This window comes from Dermacentor andersoni, chromosome 1 (assembly GCF_023375885.2).
Source record: "Dermacentor andersoni chromosome 1, qqDerAnde1_hic_scaffold, whole genome shotgun sequence".
In the NCBI taxonomy this organism is placed as follows: domain Eukaryota; kingdom Metazoa; phylum Arthropoda; class Arachnida; order Ixodida; family Ixodidae; genus Dermacentor; species Dermacentor andersoni.
The window spans coordinates 195,145,189-195,162,422 of NC_092814.1; the positions used below are offsets into that span (position 1 = coordinate 195,145,189).

At 43.8% G+C, this 17,234-nt stretch overlaps 1 protein-coding gene across 1 annotated transcript; it reads right to left on the minus strand.

The window, feature by feature from the left end:
- Nucleotides 1–12,838: 12,838 nt before the first annotated feature.
- LOC126546963 (sulfiredoxin-1-like) lies at nt 12,839–15,683 on the minus strand. Its single transcript, XM_050194690.3, has 2 exons — nt 15,387–15,683; nt 12,839–13,257 (listed from the first exon to the last, which is right to left on the minus strand). The coding sequence occupies exons 1-2, from the start codon at nt 15,657–15,659 to the stop codon at nt 13,048–13,050; spliced, it is 483 nt and encodes a 160-aa protein (XP_050050647.1). The 5' UTR covers nt 15,660–15,683; the 3' UTR covers nt 12,839–13,047.
- Nucleotides 15,684–17,234: the final 1,551 nt, after the last annotated feature.

Sequence of the window (17,234 nt, forward strand, 5' to 3'; positions counted from 1 at the left end):
TAGGGCGTCTTTCTTCAAGAGGTCGGTAAGGGGACGGGCGATGGTCGCAAAATCCTTCACAAAGCGTCGGAAATATGAGCACAGCCCTACGAAACTACGAACGTCCTTAGTAGACTTCGGAACAGGAAAGTTCGTAACGGCGCGAATTTTGTCCGGGTCAGGTCGCACGCCTCTGGCGTCCACGAGGTGTCCAAGGACGGTGATTTGGCGGCGAGCGAAGTGACATTTTGACGAGTTCAACTGGAGACCGGCGTGGCGGAACACGTCAAGAATCGCTGAAAGGCGGTCTAGATGCGTGTCAAATGTGGGTGAATAAACGATGACGTCGTCCAGATAGCACAAACAGGTGGACCACTTGAACCCCTGAAGCAAAGAGTCCATCATTCGTTCGAAGGTGGCAGGCGCGTTACAGAGACTGAAAGGCATCACCTTGAACTGATAAAGGCCGCCAGGGGTAACAAATGCAGTCTTCTCTCTGTCCATGTCGTCGACGGATATCTGCCAGTATACGGGCCGTAAGTCGATAGAAGAAAAATAAGTGGCACCGTACAGGCAGTCTAGAGCGTCATCAATACGTGGCAAAGGGTACACGTCCTTTTTTGTGATTTTGTTCAGGTGGCGATAATCTACACAAAAACGCCACGTTCCATCCTTCTTTTTGACAAGTACGACGGGAGAAGCCCAGGGACTACAGGAAGGCTTGATAATGTCCTTTGCAAGCATCTTTTTGACTTCCTGTTGGATAACAGCTCGTTCTGACGCAGAAACACGATATGGATGTCGGTGAAGAGGGTTCGCATCGCCAGTGTTTATGCGATGGGTCACGACGGACGTTTGACCTAAGGGTCGATTGTCAAAGTAAAAAATGTCGCGATAGCCTTCAAGAACACGGCAAAGGGCTACAGCTTGAGCAGGTGTAAGGTCAGAGGAGACCATCTTCTTAATGTCGACGTCAGTACTGTGCGATGACGTCACGGTATGGGCTGAGCTGTAACAATCTTCCACTGTGAATGGCTCGACCTCATCATCCTGCAAAGCGCGAATTATAGCCAAGGAGATCCCCTGAGGCAGAACTTGCGCGGTTAGCGCGAAATTGACGAGTGGAAGGCAGGTGCGGTTGCCAGTAATTTTCAGCACAGTGTGCGGAACGATAACACCATGTGTAAGCATAACGGCCGGAATTGGTGCGGCCACGTAATTGCCGTCAGGTACAGCTGGTGAGGACAACAAGTCTACGTGTGTAATAGAGTGAGGTGGTAGGCGAATAAAATCTATGCAGCTCAGATGGCTGGGAGACGGGTCCACAGGGTCGGCAAGAAGAGGCAAGTCAAGGCGAAGTGAACCGGCCGAACAGTCAATGAGGGCAGAATGATGGGCAAGAAAATCCAGACCGAGAATGAGTTCGTGAGGGCAATGCTCGATGACGGTGAAGAGAACGACGGTGTGTCTCTCAGCAATGGTGAGTCGGGCAGAGCACATGCCAACAATAGCGACAGTCCCTCCGTCGGCGACTTGTACAAATCGGTTCGGGGTAGGCGTCAGAACTTTCTTGAGCCGACGGCGAAGAGCAGCACTCATAATGGACACATGCGCCCCGGTGTCAATCAACGCGCACACAGGAACATTGTCGACGAGAACGTCCAAAAGATTCTTGTTCGTCGGTAAGGTGAAGCGAGGATTTTGAGCCAATGTCGTCTTTGCAGCTTCACCTCCAGAAGCTGCGCTGTCTAGTTTTCCGGTCGGGGGTGCGGCGAGTAGGTCGGAGAAGGAGCACGGCGAGACGGGGGCGAGCGAGATTGACGACGGGAGGGAGAAGGCGAGCGGGAGTAGCAGGGTCGTGTCAAAGGCGTCGCAGGGTCAGATGATGGGGTGGGCATAGAAGGGGCGAAGGAAAAGGACGCACTAGAGGGGCGAGGGTGGTAATTAGGAGAATAGCGTGTCGAGGAAGTCCAGCGGCTGCGGCAGTGGCGAGCGACATGTCCAATGCGTCGGCAGTTAAAACAGATCGGCTTGTCGTCCACGGTTCGCCATTCGGAGGGGTTGCGCTGTCCATAAGAGTAAGAAGGGCGCGGTGGGGCCGTGCGTGGAGAGAGAGGTTCCGAGCATGCGAAAGGAATGGAGTGCAGGCCGACGTTGGATAACTCTTGACGGACGATGGCCTGGATCAAGGAGATTGTCACCGGAGAATGATCAGGTGACGGAAATGAAGGGGCCGCCGGTTGTCCCGCTTCGACCTCACGACGAATGATGCGGGTCAAGTTGTCACATCGCGATGGCTCGTGGAAGAGGTCGTCACAGGATGACGTAGCAGCTGTGTTGGGAAGTCGCGTGATGTGCTGGGATACCCAGCGGCTTTTAGCATGCTCAAGACGGCGGCACTCCTTGAGGATCGTATCGATGCTGGTGACGTTGGTAAACACCAGTAAATTGAAGGCGTCGTCAGCAATCCCTTTGAGGACGTGATTTACCTTATCGTCCTCAGACATGGTCGGGTCAGCCTTGGCACAAAGGGCCAAGACGTCGAGAATGTAGGACACGTAGGACTCGGTCGACGTCTGTACACGTGTGGCTAGGGCTTTCTTGGCATTGACTTGACGACCGAAGGGATTGCCAAAAAGGTCGCGGAGCTTCTCTTTGAAGAGATCCCAGCTCGAGATCTCCTCTTCGTGAGTCTGGAACCATGCAAGTGGAGCTCCGTCGAGGTAGAAAAGAACGTTCGCGAGCATAATAGTCGAATCCCACCTGTGACTGGTGCTGACACGTTCGTATAAGCGGAGCCAGTCGTCAACATCATGACTGCCGACTCCGTTGAAAACACCAGGATCCCAAGGTGGGGAAATGGCGACGTAGGTCGGGGCTGCAGGCGGAGACGGTTGCGTAGATGAAGTGCCGCCAGCAGGAGCCGAAGTTGCACTGTCGCCGTTGCGACCGCTGCGAAGCTCCATGACGGGTACAGGGAACGTCCACCTCCACCAAATTAATGTTACGTGTAGCTGACGTACGAGTCTATTTACAATATATTTACACGTAGACAAATGGTGGCAATGATGGCGACGCTATATCAAGCGGTGGCCACGTCGTCTTCCTTCTCCTCAGTGCAGCCACACTGTGGCGGCTGTTCCGTAGCAATATGTTTATGAGGCACGCCCGTAGTAGGGGACTCCAAATTAATTCTCATTGTGCACCCAATGCACGGTTTATGGGCGGTTTTGCCTTTCGCCCGATAATCAACTAACCTATGGTCACTGCGCTTTACCCTACCTATCACTTCTACATCCTGCACTATGCTCGGATCAGCAGAAAGTATGAAATCAATTTGATTTCTTGTTTTACCATTAGGGCTTTTCCAGGTCCAGGATATTATCGGCCTTAGTGAGATTAAAATGAACTGGCGAGGCTTACACATTGCTAAATAACAGCTATGTCCGCTGCTAGACAGGTGTCCCTGATAAGAAGCAACACGGGGTAGGATTCCTAATCCATAAGGACATAGCGGGCAACATTGACGAATTCTACAGCATTAACGAGAGGGTAGCAGTATCGTAATCAAAATTAATAAGAGGTATAGATTAAAGGTAGCACAAGCCTACGCTCCAACATCCAGTCACGACGATGAGGAAGTAGATAAGTTTTATGGAGATGCTGAATTAGCGTTGAGAAAAGTGCAAACTCGGTATACAGTAGTAATGGGCGACTTCCATGCAAAAGTGGGCAAAAAGCAGGTGGGTGTACACGCAATTGGTAACTACGGTGTCGATTCTAGAAAGCCTAGAGGAGAGATGCTAGTAGAATTTGCAGAAAGGAATAAGCTGAGAATAATGAACACCTTTTTCAGGAAATGTAGCCAAAAAGATGGAGCTGGAAAAGCCCTAATGGTGAAACAAGAAATAAAACTGATTTCATACTTTCTGCCGATTCCAGCATAGTGCAGGATGTAGAAATGATGGGCAGGGTAAAGTGCAGTGATCATAGGTTAGTGAGGGCTAGGATTCACCTCAATTTGAACGGAAAAAGAGTAAAATTGGTCAAGAAAAAACAGGTCAACTTAAAGGCAGTAAGTGTAAAAATAGACAAATTTAGGCTGATACTTGCAAACAAATATGCAGCCTTCGAACAGAGATGATGATGATGATGATGACATAGAGTTAATGAAAGAAACCATAACGAGGCTGGCTTCAGAGGCAGCAATTGAAGTAGGAGGCAAGGCATCAAGGCAACCAGTAGGGAAGCGCTCCCATCTAACAAAGGACCTAATAAAGAAACGATAAAGAATGAAAGTGTTCAACTAAAGAGATTAGAAAGAATTTCCGGAACTGTCAAAGAAGCCGTAAAACATGGACGCAGCCTGAAATCAGTGATAAGGAAACTTGGCATGAGACAAACCAAGATGTATGCACTGAAAGATAAGCAGGGTAATGTCATCAGGAATCTCGAAGATATAACAAAAGCAGCGGAAGAACTCTGTACTGACCTGTACAGTGGCCAGAGGACTCAGGAGTACTCTATACGAAACAATAATGAACAGTATCCAGAAACTCCTCCTATAACTGGAGATGAGGTCAGAAGGGCCTTGCAAGGCATGAAACGGGGAAAAGCGGCAGGAAAGGATGGAATAACAGTCATTTTAATCAAAGATGATGGAGACATAATGCTAGGAAAACTGGCGGCTCTCTATACGAAGTGTCTATCGACTGCAAGGGTCCCAGAAAACTGGAAGAATGCAAACATTATACTAATGATTGACAACGCTGGATGACGTCACGGACTTCAGCACCACCACAGCGAGGCTATGGGCACCACCGACCATAAAAGGAGGAGACAGACTTCGACAGGCCACTGGGCATGGTAGCTCTGCTGGCACGATGAGCTCAGACCCGTTTGTTTTTGCCATACAGATCGCCACCCTACTGCTCACACCAGCAGGGTACGACAGAAAAGGCCAGCTTGTGAAAACCAACTTGACCTATCTTCCAAGGTATCTTGGATCCCAAGTGCCTACCGCGCCATTCTATCTGGATAAGCACGATCTACAGCACCATTACAGTGCAACGACAACGCTGGATGACGTCACGGACTTCAGCGCCACCACAGCGGGGCTATGGGCACCACCGACCATAAAAGGAGGAGACAGACTTTGACGGGCCACTGGGCATGGTAGCTCTGCTGGCACGATGAGCTCAGACCCGTTTGTTTTTGCCATACAGGTGAGCAAACGTTTTGGGAAATGCCTACGATCCAATGAATTGTGCCTAATTGTGCTGCCATGCCCAAGGCTACTTTCAAATTTGTTGTGTGACATTTGCGTGCATGTTTATAAATTGCTGCTTATAGCAGGGGATGTCGAAAGTAACCCTGGGCCTGAGTATGACCAGTTTTCCAAACAGCCGAAGCAAATGGCAGACGACCTTCATATTTTTAAGGAAGAATGTCTAACATCCATCAATTTAAAGCTTGACAGCCTAAGCCATCTCGATAGCAAGGTTTCTACATGCATGGAACAAATTAATAGCCTCCAGAATGCACTAATATCGCTTGAACTAAAAGTGAACGATCTTGAAAATCGTTCCGGAAGATCAAATTGTTTACGGTCTTCCCGAGGAAGCTAAGGAAAACGAGGGCTCACTTGAACACAAAGTGCCCAATAACATCCTTAAAAGTGTCCTCAAAGTCAAAGATGTAACGATTGAAAGGATTCACAGATTGGGCAGGCCAGCTGCTAAAAAAACCAGACCGGTTATTTTGAAGCTTCTGGACTACTGCGACAAATCACAAATCCTAAGCAACTGTTATAAGCTGAAGGGGAGCAGCTTTCAATCGGCGAAGATTTTTCATGGCGTGTAAGAAACATCAGGAAAAAACTATGGAACTACGCGAAAACTAGAAAAGAATCTGGGGACAAGGTATCGCTGGTCTACAACAAACTGCATATCAATGATGACCTCTACCGATGGGATGACGAAACAAATAATGTGGCCCTAATCCAACCACATTCAGCTACCTCAAGCAAAAAAAACAGGAAGCAGAAAGGCAAACAACACGCACTCGGCGCAACGCACCACGTCAGAAATACCTTTCTGCAATATTAATGCGCGTAGCATACTAGAGAAAACTGACTTCCTTGAAGCATTACTTCTTGGTATTGAACCAGACTTTGTTGCTTTAACCGAGACTTGGCTAACAATCGATATCAGGGATGCTGAAACCACACCACCAAATTACGTAATCGTATGGAAGGACCGATTAACACGCAGTGGTAGCGTCGCCTTATTGATTAAAAAGGAAATCCCTTATATCGTGTTGCCTGATGTCACAGGAGTGGAAGGAATTTTTTGTAAACTAACATTTTCTACATACACTGTTGTCATCGGGTGTATTTATTGTAGTCCCTCATGTGAGGTTGAAGTGATGGAAAGACTGTGCTTGTATGCGCAAAATAACATTTTCGGGGCCATACTAATACTTCTAGGGGATTTTAACCTGCCTGATGTGAACTGATAAACATTTGAACACCACTCACCAAGTGCTGACATGCTTTTCGAACTCATGCTTTCATTGAATCTCAGCCAAATCGTAACAGAGCCCACACGTGTTCAAGGAACTACTTCTAACACACTTGATTTAGTTTTTTTGAGCCATCATTTCCCGTTAGAGCAAATGCATCTTGAATTCATTGATGACATGTCTGATTATAAGATTACTTTATGTGTTGTACCTGCTCAGAATACATTTTCTTCCCAACCATGCATCACTTAGCTGGACTTCAATAGAGCAGACGATACGAGTATTATTGACTACTTATCTAATGAATTTACCGCCTTTGAAGCACTTTCAATACGTCCCACTACAAACATCGAAACACTGTGGCATAGTTTCAAAAAAATAATGTTTCATTGTGTTTCCAAGTATGTACCTTCTAAAGTTAAAAAAAACGAGGAAGCACAATCCCTAGATCTCACGTGACATCGTTCATGCCAAACGTAAAGTCAAGCATCTGAAAAAATCAATGAAGATAGCACCTAATCCTTCATCTCGAAGTAATTTTACTCTAGCTATCCAAGACATGAAATCTAAAATAAAGACAGCGAAGTCAAACTTTTACTCAAACACACTTCAAGGATTCCTAAGAAATTCACCAAGCAAATTCTGGAACTACCTTAAACCTGAGGCATCAAGTTATCCCCAAGTGTCACCCGAAACTAACAAACAAAGAGCTAATTCACTAAATAACTATTTTTCTTCTATCTTCACAACTGACGATGGGAAACTACCTCTAATTGACATCACCATTAGTAGCAGACTAAGCCCCCTTACCGTCACGGAGGCCGGAGTACTGAACCTTCTCCTAAACCTGGACACGAAAAAAGGGCCAGGCCCGGGATAAAATACCCAACGCCTTCTTGAAATGATACGCAGAACGGACGGCGAAGTACCTTTGTATAATATTTAGCAAATTATTATCATCATCTGTTCTTCCACGGGATTGGAAATCTGCAAAAGTTGTCCTCATACATAAATCAGGCTGCAAAGACAACCCGTCCAACTTTCGGCCTATTTCACTTACAAGTATCGTGTGCAAACTTCTGGAACATATCATACAAAAACATATAATCGTTTTCTTATAAAAAGGAGAGTATCACATCACCATATCAACATGGCTTTCGCAGAGGCCGTTCTACAATCACTGTACTACTGGAACCCACGACATATCATTTAATATCGACCAACACAGACAAACAGACCTCATCCTACTCGATTTCTCGAAGGCATTTGATTGGGTATCACACAAAAAGCTCATAAGGAAACTTGAGATTACATTAGGTACAGACCCCATAATTGACTGGATTTGCGACTATCTTACTAATTGTACCCAGTTTGTGGAAGTGAACGGACAGATTTCCCAGACAGCCTGGGTAACATCGGGAGTCCCCCAAAGAAGCGTTCTGGCTCCCCTTTTATTTCTAATTTTTATTAATGACCTACCTGCAAAAATCACAGGAAACATTAGGCTATTTGCAGACGACTGCATTCTTTATCGAAATATTAACTCACATGATGACCACATAACATTGAACAGCGACTTGAAAGTCGTGTCTAACTGGTGTGCCCACTGGCAGATGACGATCAATACTAAGAAATCTGCTGTTCTTTCAATCACCAGAAAAAAAAGTAACTCGACCTTTATGTATACCGTTAACGACATGCCACTAATGCGAGTTCATGAACGCAAGTACCTCGGATTAACGTTAACACATGACTTCAGATGGAACTCCCATATAAATAACGTTACAGCAACTACAATGAAATGCCTTTTTTTTCTTGGAAGACACCTCCGACTAGCACCACCTGATACAAAACTTCTGGCTTACAAAACTTTCGTCAGGTCAGTCCTTGAGTACGCAAATGTTACCTGGTTCCCATACACTAAACAACTAATTAAAAAACTAGGAGGTGTACAAAGGAAAGCTCTACGGTATATCTACAATAAACATAACAGACTCGCCCACCGAACTACTTAACAAAGCCGGAAGCCTAACAGTACAAAACCGAACTGTACTAGCCCGTTCTAAACTTATGTACCAGCTCTTACCCAACAAGCTTAATATTGATACCTCTAGATACATCTCCAGAAATGAAACACAGCCAACGTGACATAAACACACACAAACACTCATTGAGTATTCTTTTCATACCGATTGCTTTAAGAATTCGTTCTTTCCTTTAGCGATAAGAGAGTGGAATAAACTGAGTGAATCCATTAGTAATAGCTCCTCATTAGATACATTTGCTAATTCAGTGCAAAACATCTCCTCGCCTTACAGCTCTGATTTACATACTCAGGTTTATTACCAATCGTCATAGTCTAACACTTTAATCTATGAGCGTTCTTTTTGTATGATGCATTATACGCATGACTGCATCCTGTTTGTCCTGATCATTAGGTGTTTTATATCACATGTGTTTTCAGGTGTCTTTCTTTTCTTTCTTGTTTGGTTTGTTCTTTTCTCAACTTCTTCTTCGTTATATTAAATTGTACCCAAATATTGCATTTGTGATGAAGTCCGTAATTCATTTGTTTAGCGAAGCCAGAACCTTTGCAATAACACACTCATGATTATATAATGTATTTATATTCTTTGTTCGCAAATACTACCATATGTACTTGCCCTTCCTGTTATAATCACATGAGGGATTGACAGTATGTGAAATAAATAAATAAATAAATCCACAAAAAGGAAGACGTTAAAGAACTGAAAAATTATAGGCCCATTAGCTTACTCCCGGTATTATATAAAATATTTACTAAGATAATCTCTAATAGAATACGAGCAACACTGGACTTTAGTCAACCAAGGGAACAGGCTGGCTTCAGGAAGGGATATTTTATAATGGATGACATCCATGTCATTAATCAGGTTATCGAGAAATCCACAGAGTACAATAAGCCTCTCTATATGGCTTTCATAGATTGTGAAAAAGCATTTGATTCAGTAGAGATACCAGCAGTCATAGAGGCATGGCATAATCAAGGAGTACAGACAGCTTACGTAAGTACCCTGGAAAATATCTACAGGGATTCCACAGCCACCTTAATTCTACACAAAAAAAGTAGGAAGATACCTATAAAGAAAGGGGTCAGACAAGGAGACACAATCTCTCCAATGCTACTCACTGCATGCTTGGAAGAAGTATTCAAGCTATTAAACTGGGAAGGTTTAGGAGTAAGGATCGACGGCAAATACCTCAGCAACCTTCGGTTTGCCGATGACATTGTTCCATTCAGTAACACTGCGGACGAGTTACAACAAATGATTGAGGACCTTAACAGGGAGAGTGTAAGAGTTGGGTTGAAGATTAACATGCAGAAGACAAAGATAATGATAAATAACCGGGCAAGAAAACAAGAGTTCAAGATCGCAAGTCAGCCTCTAGAGTCTGTGAAGGAGTATGTTTACCTAGGTCAACTAATCACAGGGAACCCTGACCATGAGAAGGAAATTCACAGCAGAATAAAAAAGGGTTGGATCACGTACGGCAGACATTGCCAGCTCCTGACTGAAAGCTTGCCATTATCATTGAAAAGGAAGGTGTACAATCAGTGCATTTTACCAGTTCTGACCTATGGGGCAGAGACTTGGAGACTGGCAAAGAAGCTTGAGAACATGTTAAGGACCATGCAAGGAGCGATGGAACCAAGAATGCTAGGCATAACTTTAAGAGACAGAAAGAGAGCGGTTTGGATCAGAGAGCAAACAGGTATGGCTGATATTCTAACTGACATTAAGAGAAAAAATGGCGCTGGGCAGGTCATGTAATGCGCAGGTTAGATAATTGGACCATTAGGATGACAGAATGGGTACTAAGCGAAGAGAAGCGCAGTAGAGGACAGCAGAAGACTAGGTGGTGCTAGTTGGAATCGCTTGGAGCAGGACAGGAGTAATTGGAGATCGCAGAGAGAGGCCTTCATCCTGCAGTGGACATAAAATAGGCTGATGATGATGATGATGCATTTCGCCCCCATCAAAATGTGTCCGTCGTGGCCGGGATTTGATCCCATACACTGAGGCTTAGCAAAGCAACGACAAAGCCACTATGCTACCTACCATGGCGGATTATTCATTCAATGCATAATTCAAGCTCGAAAACTTGGCGTCATGAATTCGGCGGCCCCAAAATTCTGAGCTTGAATTATGCATTGCATGTTAAACGGCATGCTCTGTACAGCAGGCTGGCAAAATTTGAATACATTCTGTGCAGCAGAAGATTTGTATTGACATTTTTTTGTATTGCAGTTAATTAACCTGTACAGCATTCTGGCAACACTAACTGGAGACAAAATGAGGTACATTGTGTGGTTCAAAGCGCACACCCCGTGATGACTGACTTCACATAATGGAAGCCGTTCTTGAAGGCCAAGCGTGCACTGCAAGCGCCAGAAGCAATTGCAGCAGTCAAAAACACGTCACGGTCACTACGTTGTGGGCATTCCCTGTGCTTACAATATATATCTGGTGGTGTCTTCACATATGGGTCTCAGCAGTCAGCAGTTTCTAAAGGCATTCCCTGCTTTGTGCTTTTTTTATCATGCAATCGAAACAATTGAGAGCACAACGCCATATCCGAAGAATTCAGAAGCTTCTGCTCCCTTCCATGGCAGGGGAAGACATTGCAGTGTTTCTTGTTGGAGTACTCACACAGAGGTGGGCATGCAGCCTCTTGACATGGCATGTATAGTTTCAGAATGTTTCGCAACATAATCCAGAGGTGGCCCCACACTTGCCATGCCAAAACGGTGGTCAATGTGACAGGGAAGTGTTGAAAAATGGTGACAAAAATAGAAGTGATGACGAGCAGCAGGATAAAGACAAATCATGACAGATGACACAGAGCCTGTCCGTTTCACAACCTGAAGACAAGAGAAACAGTATGAATAAAGGACAAGCAAACAACCTGGCACGACCTTGCCTCCAGCAGTCTCCCAGGTCCCATGTTGTGTAGATAGAAAATGACCAGCTAATAAATATAAAATCCTGGTATCACTTCTTCCAGGTATCAAAAAAAAAAAGAAAATGCACAAATCCACGGGACATCCCTAATAGACAACAAAGGTGTAAGTGGAGCCGGTGTTAGTCAAGGCAACAAAAGCCCTTGTCTACAGTATGAACATAAGTATTTCGAGACAGCCTACAAAGCACCTGTGGAGCTTCATTTCATGCAGGATTGCTAGTGCAAATGAGGCGCATTTATCCAAAGGTCAATCGTACACAAGCCAAACAGAATGTTGCATCAATGACTGCCTAAGTGAGCACGCAAACTTGTAAAAATATAGAACAGGTAGAAATTTGGCAGAGCATTGTGCCTTCTGTGGACGCTAGCACTTATTTGCCCTCAAACATAATTTAGCAAGTTACCAAGATGAGCGATCATGGGAGATCCAATAGGCAAAGCAGCCATCAATCTCTCTTTTTGAACAAGTGATTTCATATAAAGATTAACAGCAGATGTATGTGCCCACAGGTTTCTTTTTTTCCTTTCCTATTGCTGCTTTTTTACACATCGCTCATACATACCGGTTTCTCACGAAACGAGCTCGAAATTTCTTAATGTTGGGGAAGCTGAGATGATTAAATGATTTCCTCTAGATTACTTTTACCACAGAGGCACACATGTGAGAATTATATGATGAAGTAAATAAACAAGTATATGCAAATTTGGTTAACTAACTTTACAAACAAAAAGGTCATGCAAAATATAAACATTTGAATCTATTTGTATTTGGATAAAAAGTGTAATAAGTTTCCCCCCGGCAGTCAGAGTAGACAAAAAACAAGCTTACATAATGAAGCACGCTATACATGGCTCAGGAATCCAGGCTTTTCCAGCTAAACCACTTTCATTCACACTCCCCGAGATTCCTGAATATGCAAACTGCTTATTTGATCCTAATGCTCCAATTGCTCTTGTAATTAACAATACTTCATATTGGGCAATGAAATCACAAAGGCTTGTTAACTGTGAACTTAGTAGTGTAAACTATTCAATTAGATCCTGTTCTGACCCTTTCCACTTCGCATTCAATTTGGCCTCAAAAATTATTCATATACCCCCAAGCCATTAACATCCAAATATTTGAAATCCCGTTTAAGCTATTTTCGCTGGCGAGATTCAGCAATTTTTGCTCCCCGCCTGCAAATTGTGCAAATAGTTGAACCTAAAACAGTACCTTGTAGTGAGCCAGAAACCTAAGTTCTGAAGCAAAGCTCAGTATACTCGTGGGGTACCTGGCCCACACACTTCTTATGGAATGATGCTCATGGGCACACAGAGAACAAGAGGTGTCTTTAGTGTCTCTATACTTCTTTTATTAATGGGATGCCTCGCATGCAGATGATAAATAAAATAGTCTTGCTGTTTCATTATCCTGATGTTGTGAGCTTCGTACAGATGAAATGGCAGTTGAGAAAGCAATGGGAATTGGGACCAATCCAAGGTAAATAACTAAGATGACTGTTTCCACAAGGTCACGCACAACAATGGGCACCACAACAATCACTTGAGATTTGGTGTTGACCCTCCCAAGTAGAGGGCGAGGGCTGCAGGTGCTGACCGAATGAGTTTGGCCCGAATGGTTGAACACCCAAGCCTGTAGTGGGCTTCAAATCTGTGGTTGCCACCAAAAGAGTAATAGTAGTTGCCACCTTCACTCCCCTTGATCCAGAGAATGTCCACAGGCGCAACCTGGTCTTTTGTGTTTGGGTTCTGCATGAGAAAACGCAGGTGAAGCTTGTAAGGGCATAGGAATAAGAGTAATAGTCATAACAGCAGGAGCAAATTCATTCAAGTGATTATTTGGTGGAGGAGAAGGTGAAAAGAATAAAGCTATTCAATGTGAAGTTGCCCGCTTATTTCTAGCGGGCAACTATGGGGAAACTGTGATCAACTGATTCTATCAGATTTAATGTCCCAAATGTAAAAAATGGGCTGTGAGGAAAGCTACAGCAGAATACTGTGGGAAATTTTGACCAACTGAGATTCACTTTCAAAAAAAAAAAAAAAAACATTTAACCAGCTTTATTTCAAATCTTTTCCTTCATTTACTTTAACAGAAAAATGTCAAGTGTTAGCCAAGAGAATGAATGTCACTCTTGTATATTTGCAGTTAAAACTCGAGCCACGGCACCCACTATGTCAGTGGAAGGCAGCAGACTTCAACGTGCTGTCTACTTTGGTCGTTTCTGCACACAAGAAAGCTGCCAAATGTAGCCAGGTTTTATTTTTCCATACTTTCGAACGCAACATGATCCTATTACCTTAAATATTTTAGTAATTCCAAACAGGTGCATGATAATCTGTGGTAACACACATGATCTGGTTTGGGAATTCAAGGCTCTTTTGCCTATGATGGTTCGAAAGGGTCAAACATAGTTTATAAATAACCTCCACTGTTCAGATGCAGCCTTTCCAGTGCAGGACATGCCCTGTTGCTTCAATGCAAAAGCAGACATTAAATAGTAGTGAATATATTTGCCACACAAATACTAGAACAGCGACATGCTATGCGGTGCACAATGATTAAATGACAAAAGCTGATAATGTAAACTCTGGCTTCAACTGCAGTTTCTAATGCATGTGTTACAAAACCCCAATAATAGCATTTCATGCTCCTTTTCAGACCTGCCACAGTGGCTGTGGTATTGCAATACTGAACACAAATTCGCAGTATTGAATTTTAGCAGCAACGGCCACATTCCGATGAGAGGAGAATGAAAAAACACACGGAATAAGTGAGAAGAAATTGGTTATCTCAGGGGCTCAATTATTTCTAGTCCCAACAGCATAAAGCCAACAGAAAATGACACCACTAGATTCATTATCTGTTGATTGCATGTGGTTGTGGTAAAAAAGATGCCCAATAATTAGGCACATGTTAAACAACTCCAGGAACTCAGAACTAACCCAAAGTCCTCCAATACGGGTGAATTTTGATTGCCATTAAATACATTTTCAGTCATTATGGTCAAACTTTATTCAGCTTACACCAATACATCTTTCCAACCACCTTATTTCTAACATAAATTGAACCAACTTAAGCACTTCAGCAATGGCTCAAAATAAATATACAAAAACGCGTTGAATTTAAGCTGACAAAATTATTACATTTAAAACCAGAAAGGTAAGCAAGCGAAAACGCGTAAGAATAATGCAACCATTGTAAATGCAGAAATATGGTGAACGTCTAGTGAAAAGCAACTAAAACGCCACTGACACACATTCAATTCCATGTGGATTCATCGGCTCAAAAACAAGAGGTAAAAAGTAAGTACGCATGAACAGCTTCAGCTCAGGGAGAGAAATCTGACGCCTTAGTAATCACAATCATGGAATTTTGTACAAAAATGTATGGTCTCCATTACCAGCGTCTTCGGTCGCACCTCGACGCCTATATTCTGCCCTGTGAAGATTCGTAAGCAGCTTACGAACATAACATCTGATGACGCCCGGGGTGCGATGTCAACGAAAGTTGACCTGGGGCTGTGTGCGTCCTCCCGCGCAAGCAATGTTTTTTTATACACGCTTTAAAATTTTACAACGCGCCCTTTGAGCGCTTCACCCCGATTTACAAATTTTCTACTCAGCACTAACTGCAACGTTTTAACCCCCCCCCCCCTCCAACCACCATTCAGCTGTTTGAATAATAGAACACTACACAACTTGCAGGTCTTGATAAGAGCGCGGCGAAGCGCGCTAATAGCTGACGCCGTCACACTATTAACACGCGGAAGTAAACATACTGGGTATAAAGCACGAGGTGCAAAAAGATTACAATTTAACGTAGCGCGGACACGAGGTACTTGGCACTAAAATTCTACAATTTTTCATTCACTCACCTCAAGAAGTTCTACGATTCCCCTGACCTTGTCTTCATCGTAGTGAGCAACAGGAATAGGCCGCGTTATGTCATCCAGAGGCACTTCGTATACTTTTGCGATGTTAGCACCATGCACACTAGAAATGTTTGCGTTACCAGAAGCACTGTTCACGATGACAACATTTTGCATATTTCCTTGCCCAGCAGCTGTGACCAAAGAGTTGAAATCAAGATACAAAACTGTTTTACCAGAGGCATCAACACCTTCCGCCATCACGTCGGTTTCCGCCATTTTGACGCTTCGGTGGCTTTGGTTTCACGTTGCCAGGCGTACAACGACTGCTGTGCTTTTTGGGCCAAATAGAGGGCGTCCACGCAAGGCACCCTACAGCGCCCAATGCTCTTGAATTCTAGTAATGTTCTAATAAGTTCCAGTGAATTCTGGTAAGTATCTTGTAATACTGACAGCGATTGCTCAACTCAGACCTTATGCTCGGACCCCGTCGAAGTAATAAATGTTAATCTCGAAGGCCATGCTTTTGAGTACTGGAGATGCCGAAGGAGATTTCAGGCACCCAACAAATGTCTTTACTGTCATCCTTTGGACGCCCTTCCATGATGGCTTTCTCATAGAAACGAAAATAAATTACGAAGACGATTTTGTTTAGCAATGCAGGCGCCGGAAGTGATTTTAGCTTCTAAAAGATGTGATGAACGCCGAGTTTTGAACACTTGCATTGCATTATTGTTTTAAGCTTACCGTCATTTTTTATTGCTCAAATTTCACAGCAAAATAGTATTCTATGATCCAGAAGGTTCAATATAACAGGTAATGTCGAAAACACGGCGATATTGTAGATTTTTGGCCCTAGTGATCATCTGCGGCTCTTGCGGTGAACCAAAGCATGGCCTTCGAGATTTGTATTTTTACTTTGAGAAAGCCAAGCTAGAGGTGGCTTCTATATCTTTAAACTGTAAAAGCGCAAGAAGACGAGAACGAATAGAGAAGACAGGACGAGGCGTTTACTCACCAATGAAAAATTTTATTGAAAAGAAACAAATATATGCACGCCATAAACGGAGTAGGAGGGTTGCTCATGCGTGTCAAGGATCTCGAGTTAAAGTTTTCGAAGGCAACGTTATAAATTACAGAAAGTCTAACTATCAGGAAATTTAAATTCCTTATCATGTAGCAAGACTGAGGGGTGGCTACGCAGTTATCTCCTCTTTTCTTTATGTCGTAGGCCCCTGGCCATTTCACGCATTATCTGGTCTTTGCTCTTGAAGATAATCTTGAGTATCTTTCAATACAGGATAATTGATGCAGCGCCACTGGCCTACGTAAACTTTGCCGCACCTAAACGAGATCGTATACGCGATACCCATCGCACAATCTACAAATTTTTTGGTGTGTTTAATCGAGAGTTTTAGTATAGAGGCTAGAAAGCTTCCTTTCTAGCCTCTGTAGTTCTAGGTTAGGGGACGGAAGCGGCTTTGGTACGCAAGAACTAGGGACGACATTACTGTGCATGCGCAGACACAGACGTAGGGGTCTGCGCATGCGCAGTACAGTGGCCCCTAGTTCTTGCTATAGCGAACTAGAATATAGTTCACTACAGTTCTTGCGTACGCAAGCCGCTTGCGTCCCTTAATCTAACGCTCTCTAACGTTACATTGCGATGGCTTTCTGCGAATACGCGAACAAATTGTCTGAAGTTTGTTTTTTACTGAAAAAAGAAAGAACGTATACCTCATACCTAGTGCCTATGTGTTTCGTGCGGTGATCTGTGTAGGTACGGAACGACGGCTACTTTATTCTTTTTACGACGATCTTCCCGGGTGCTCTGACTGTCTTCTTTGGTGTTGA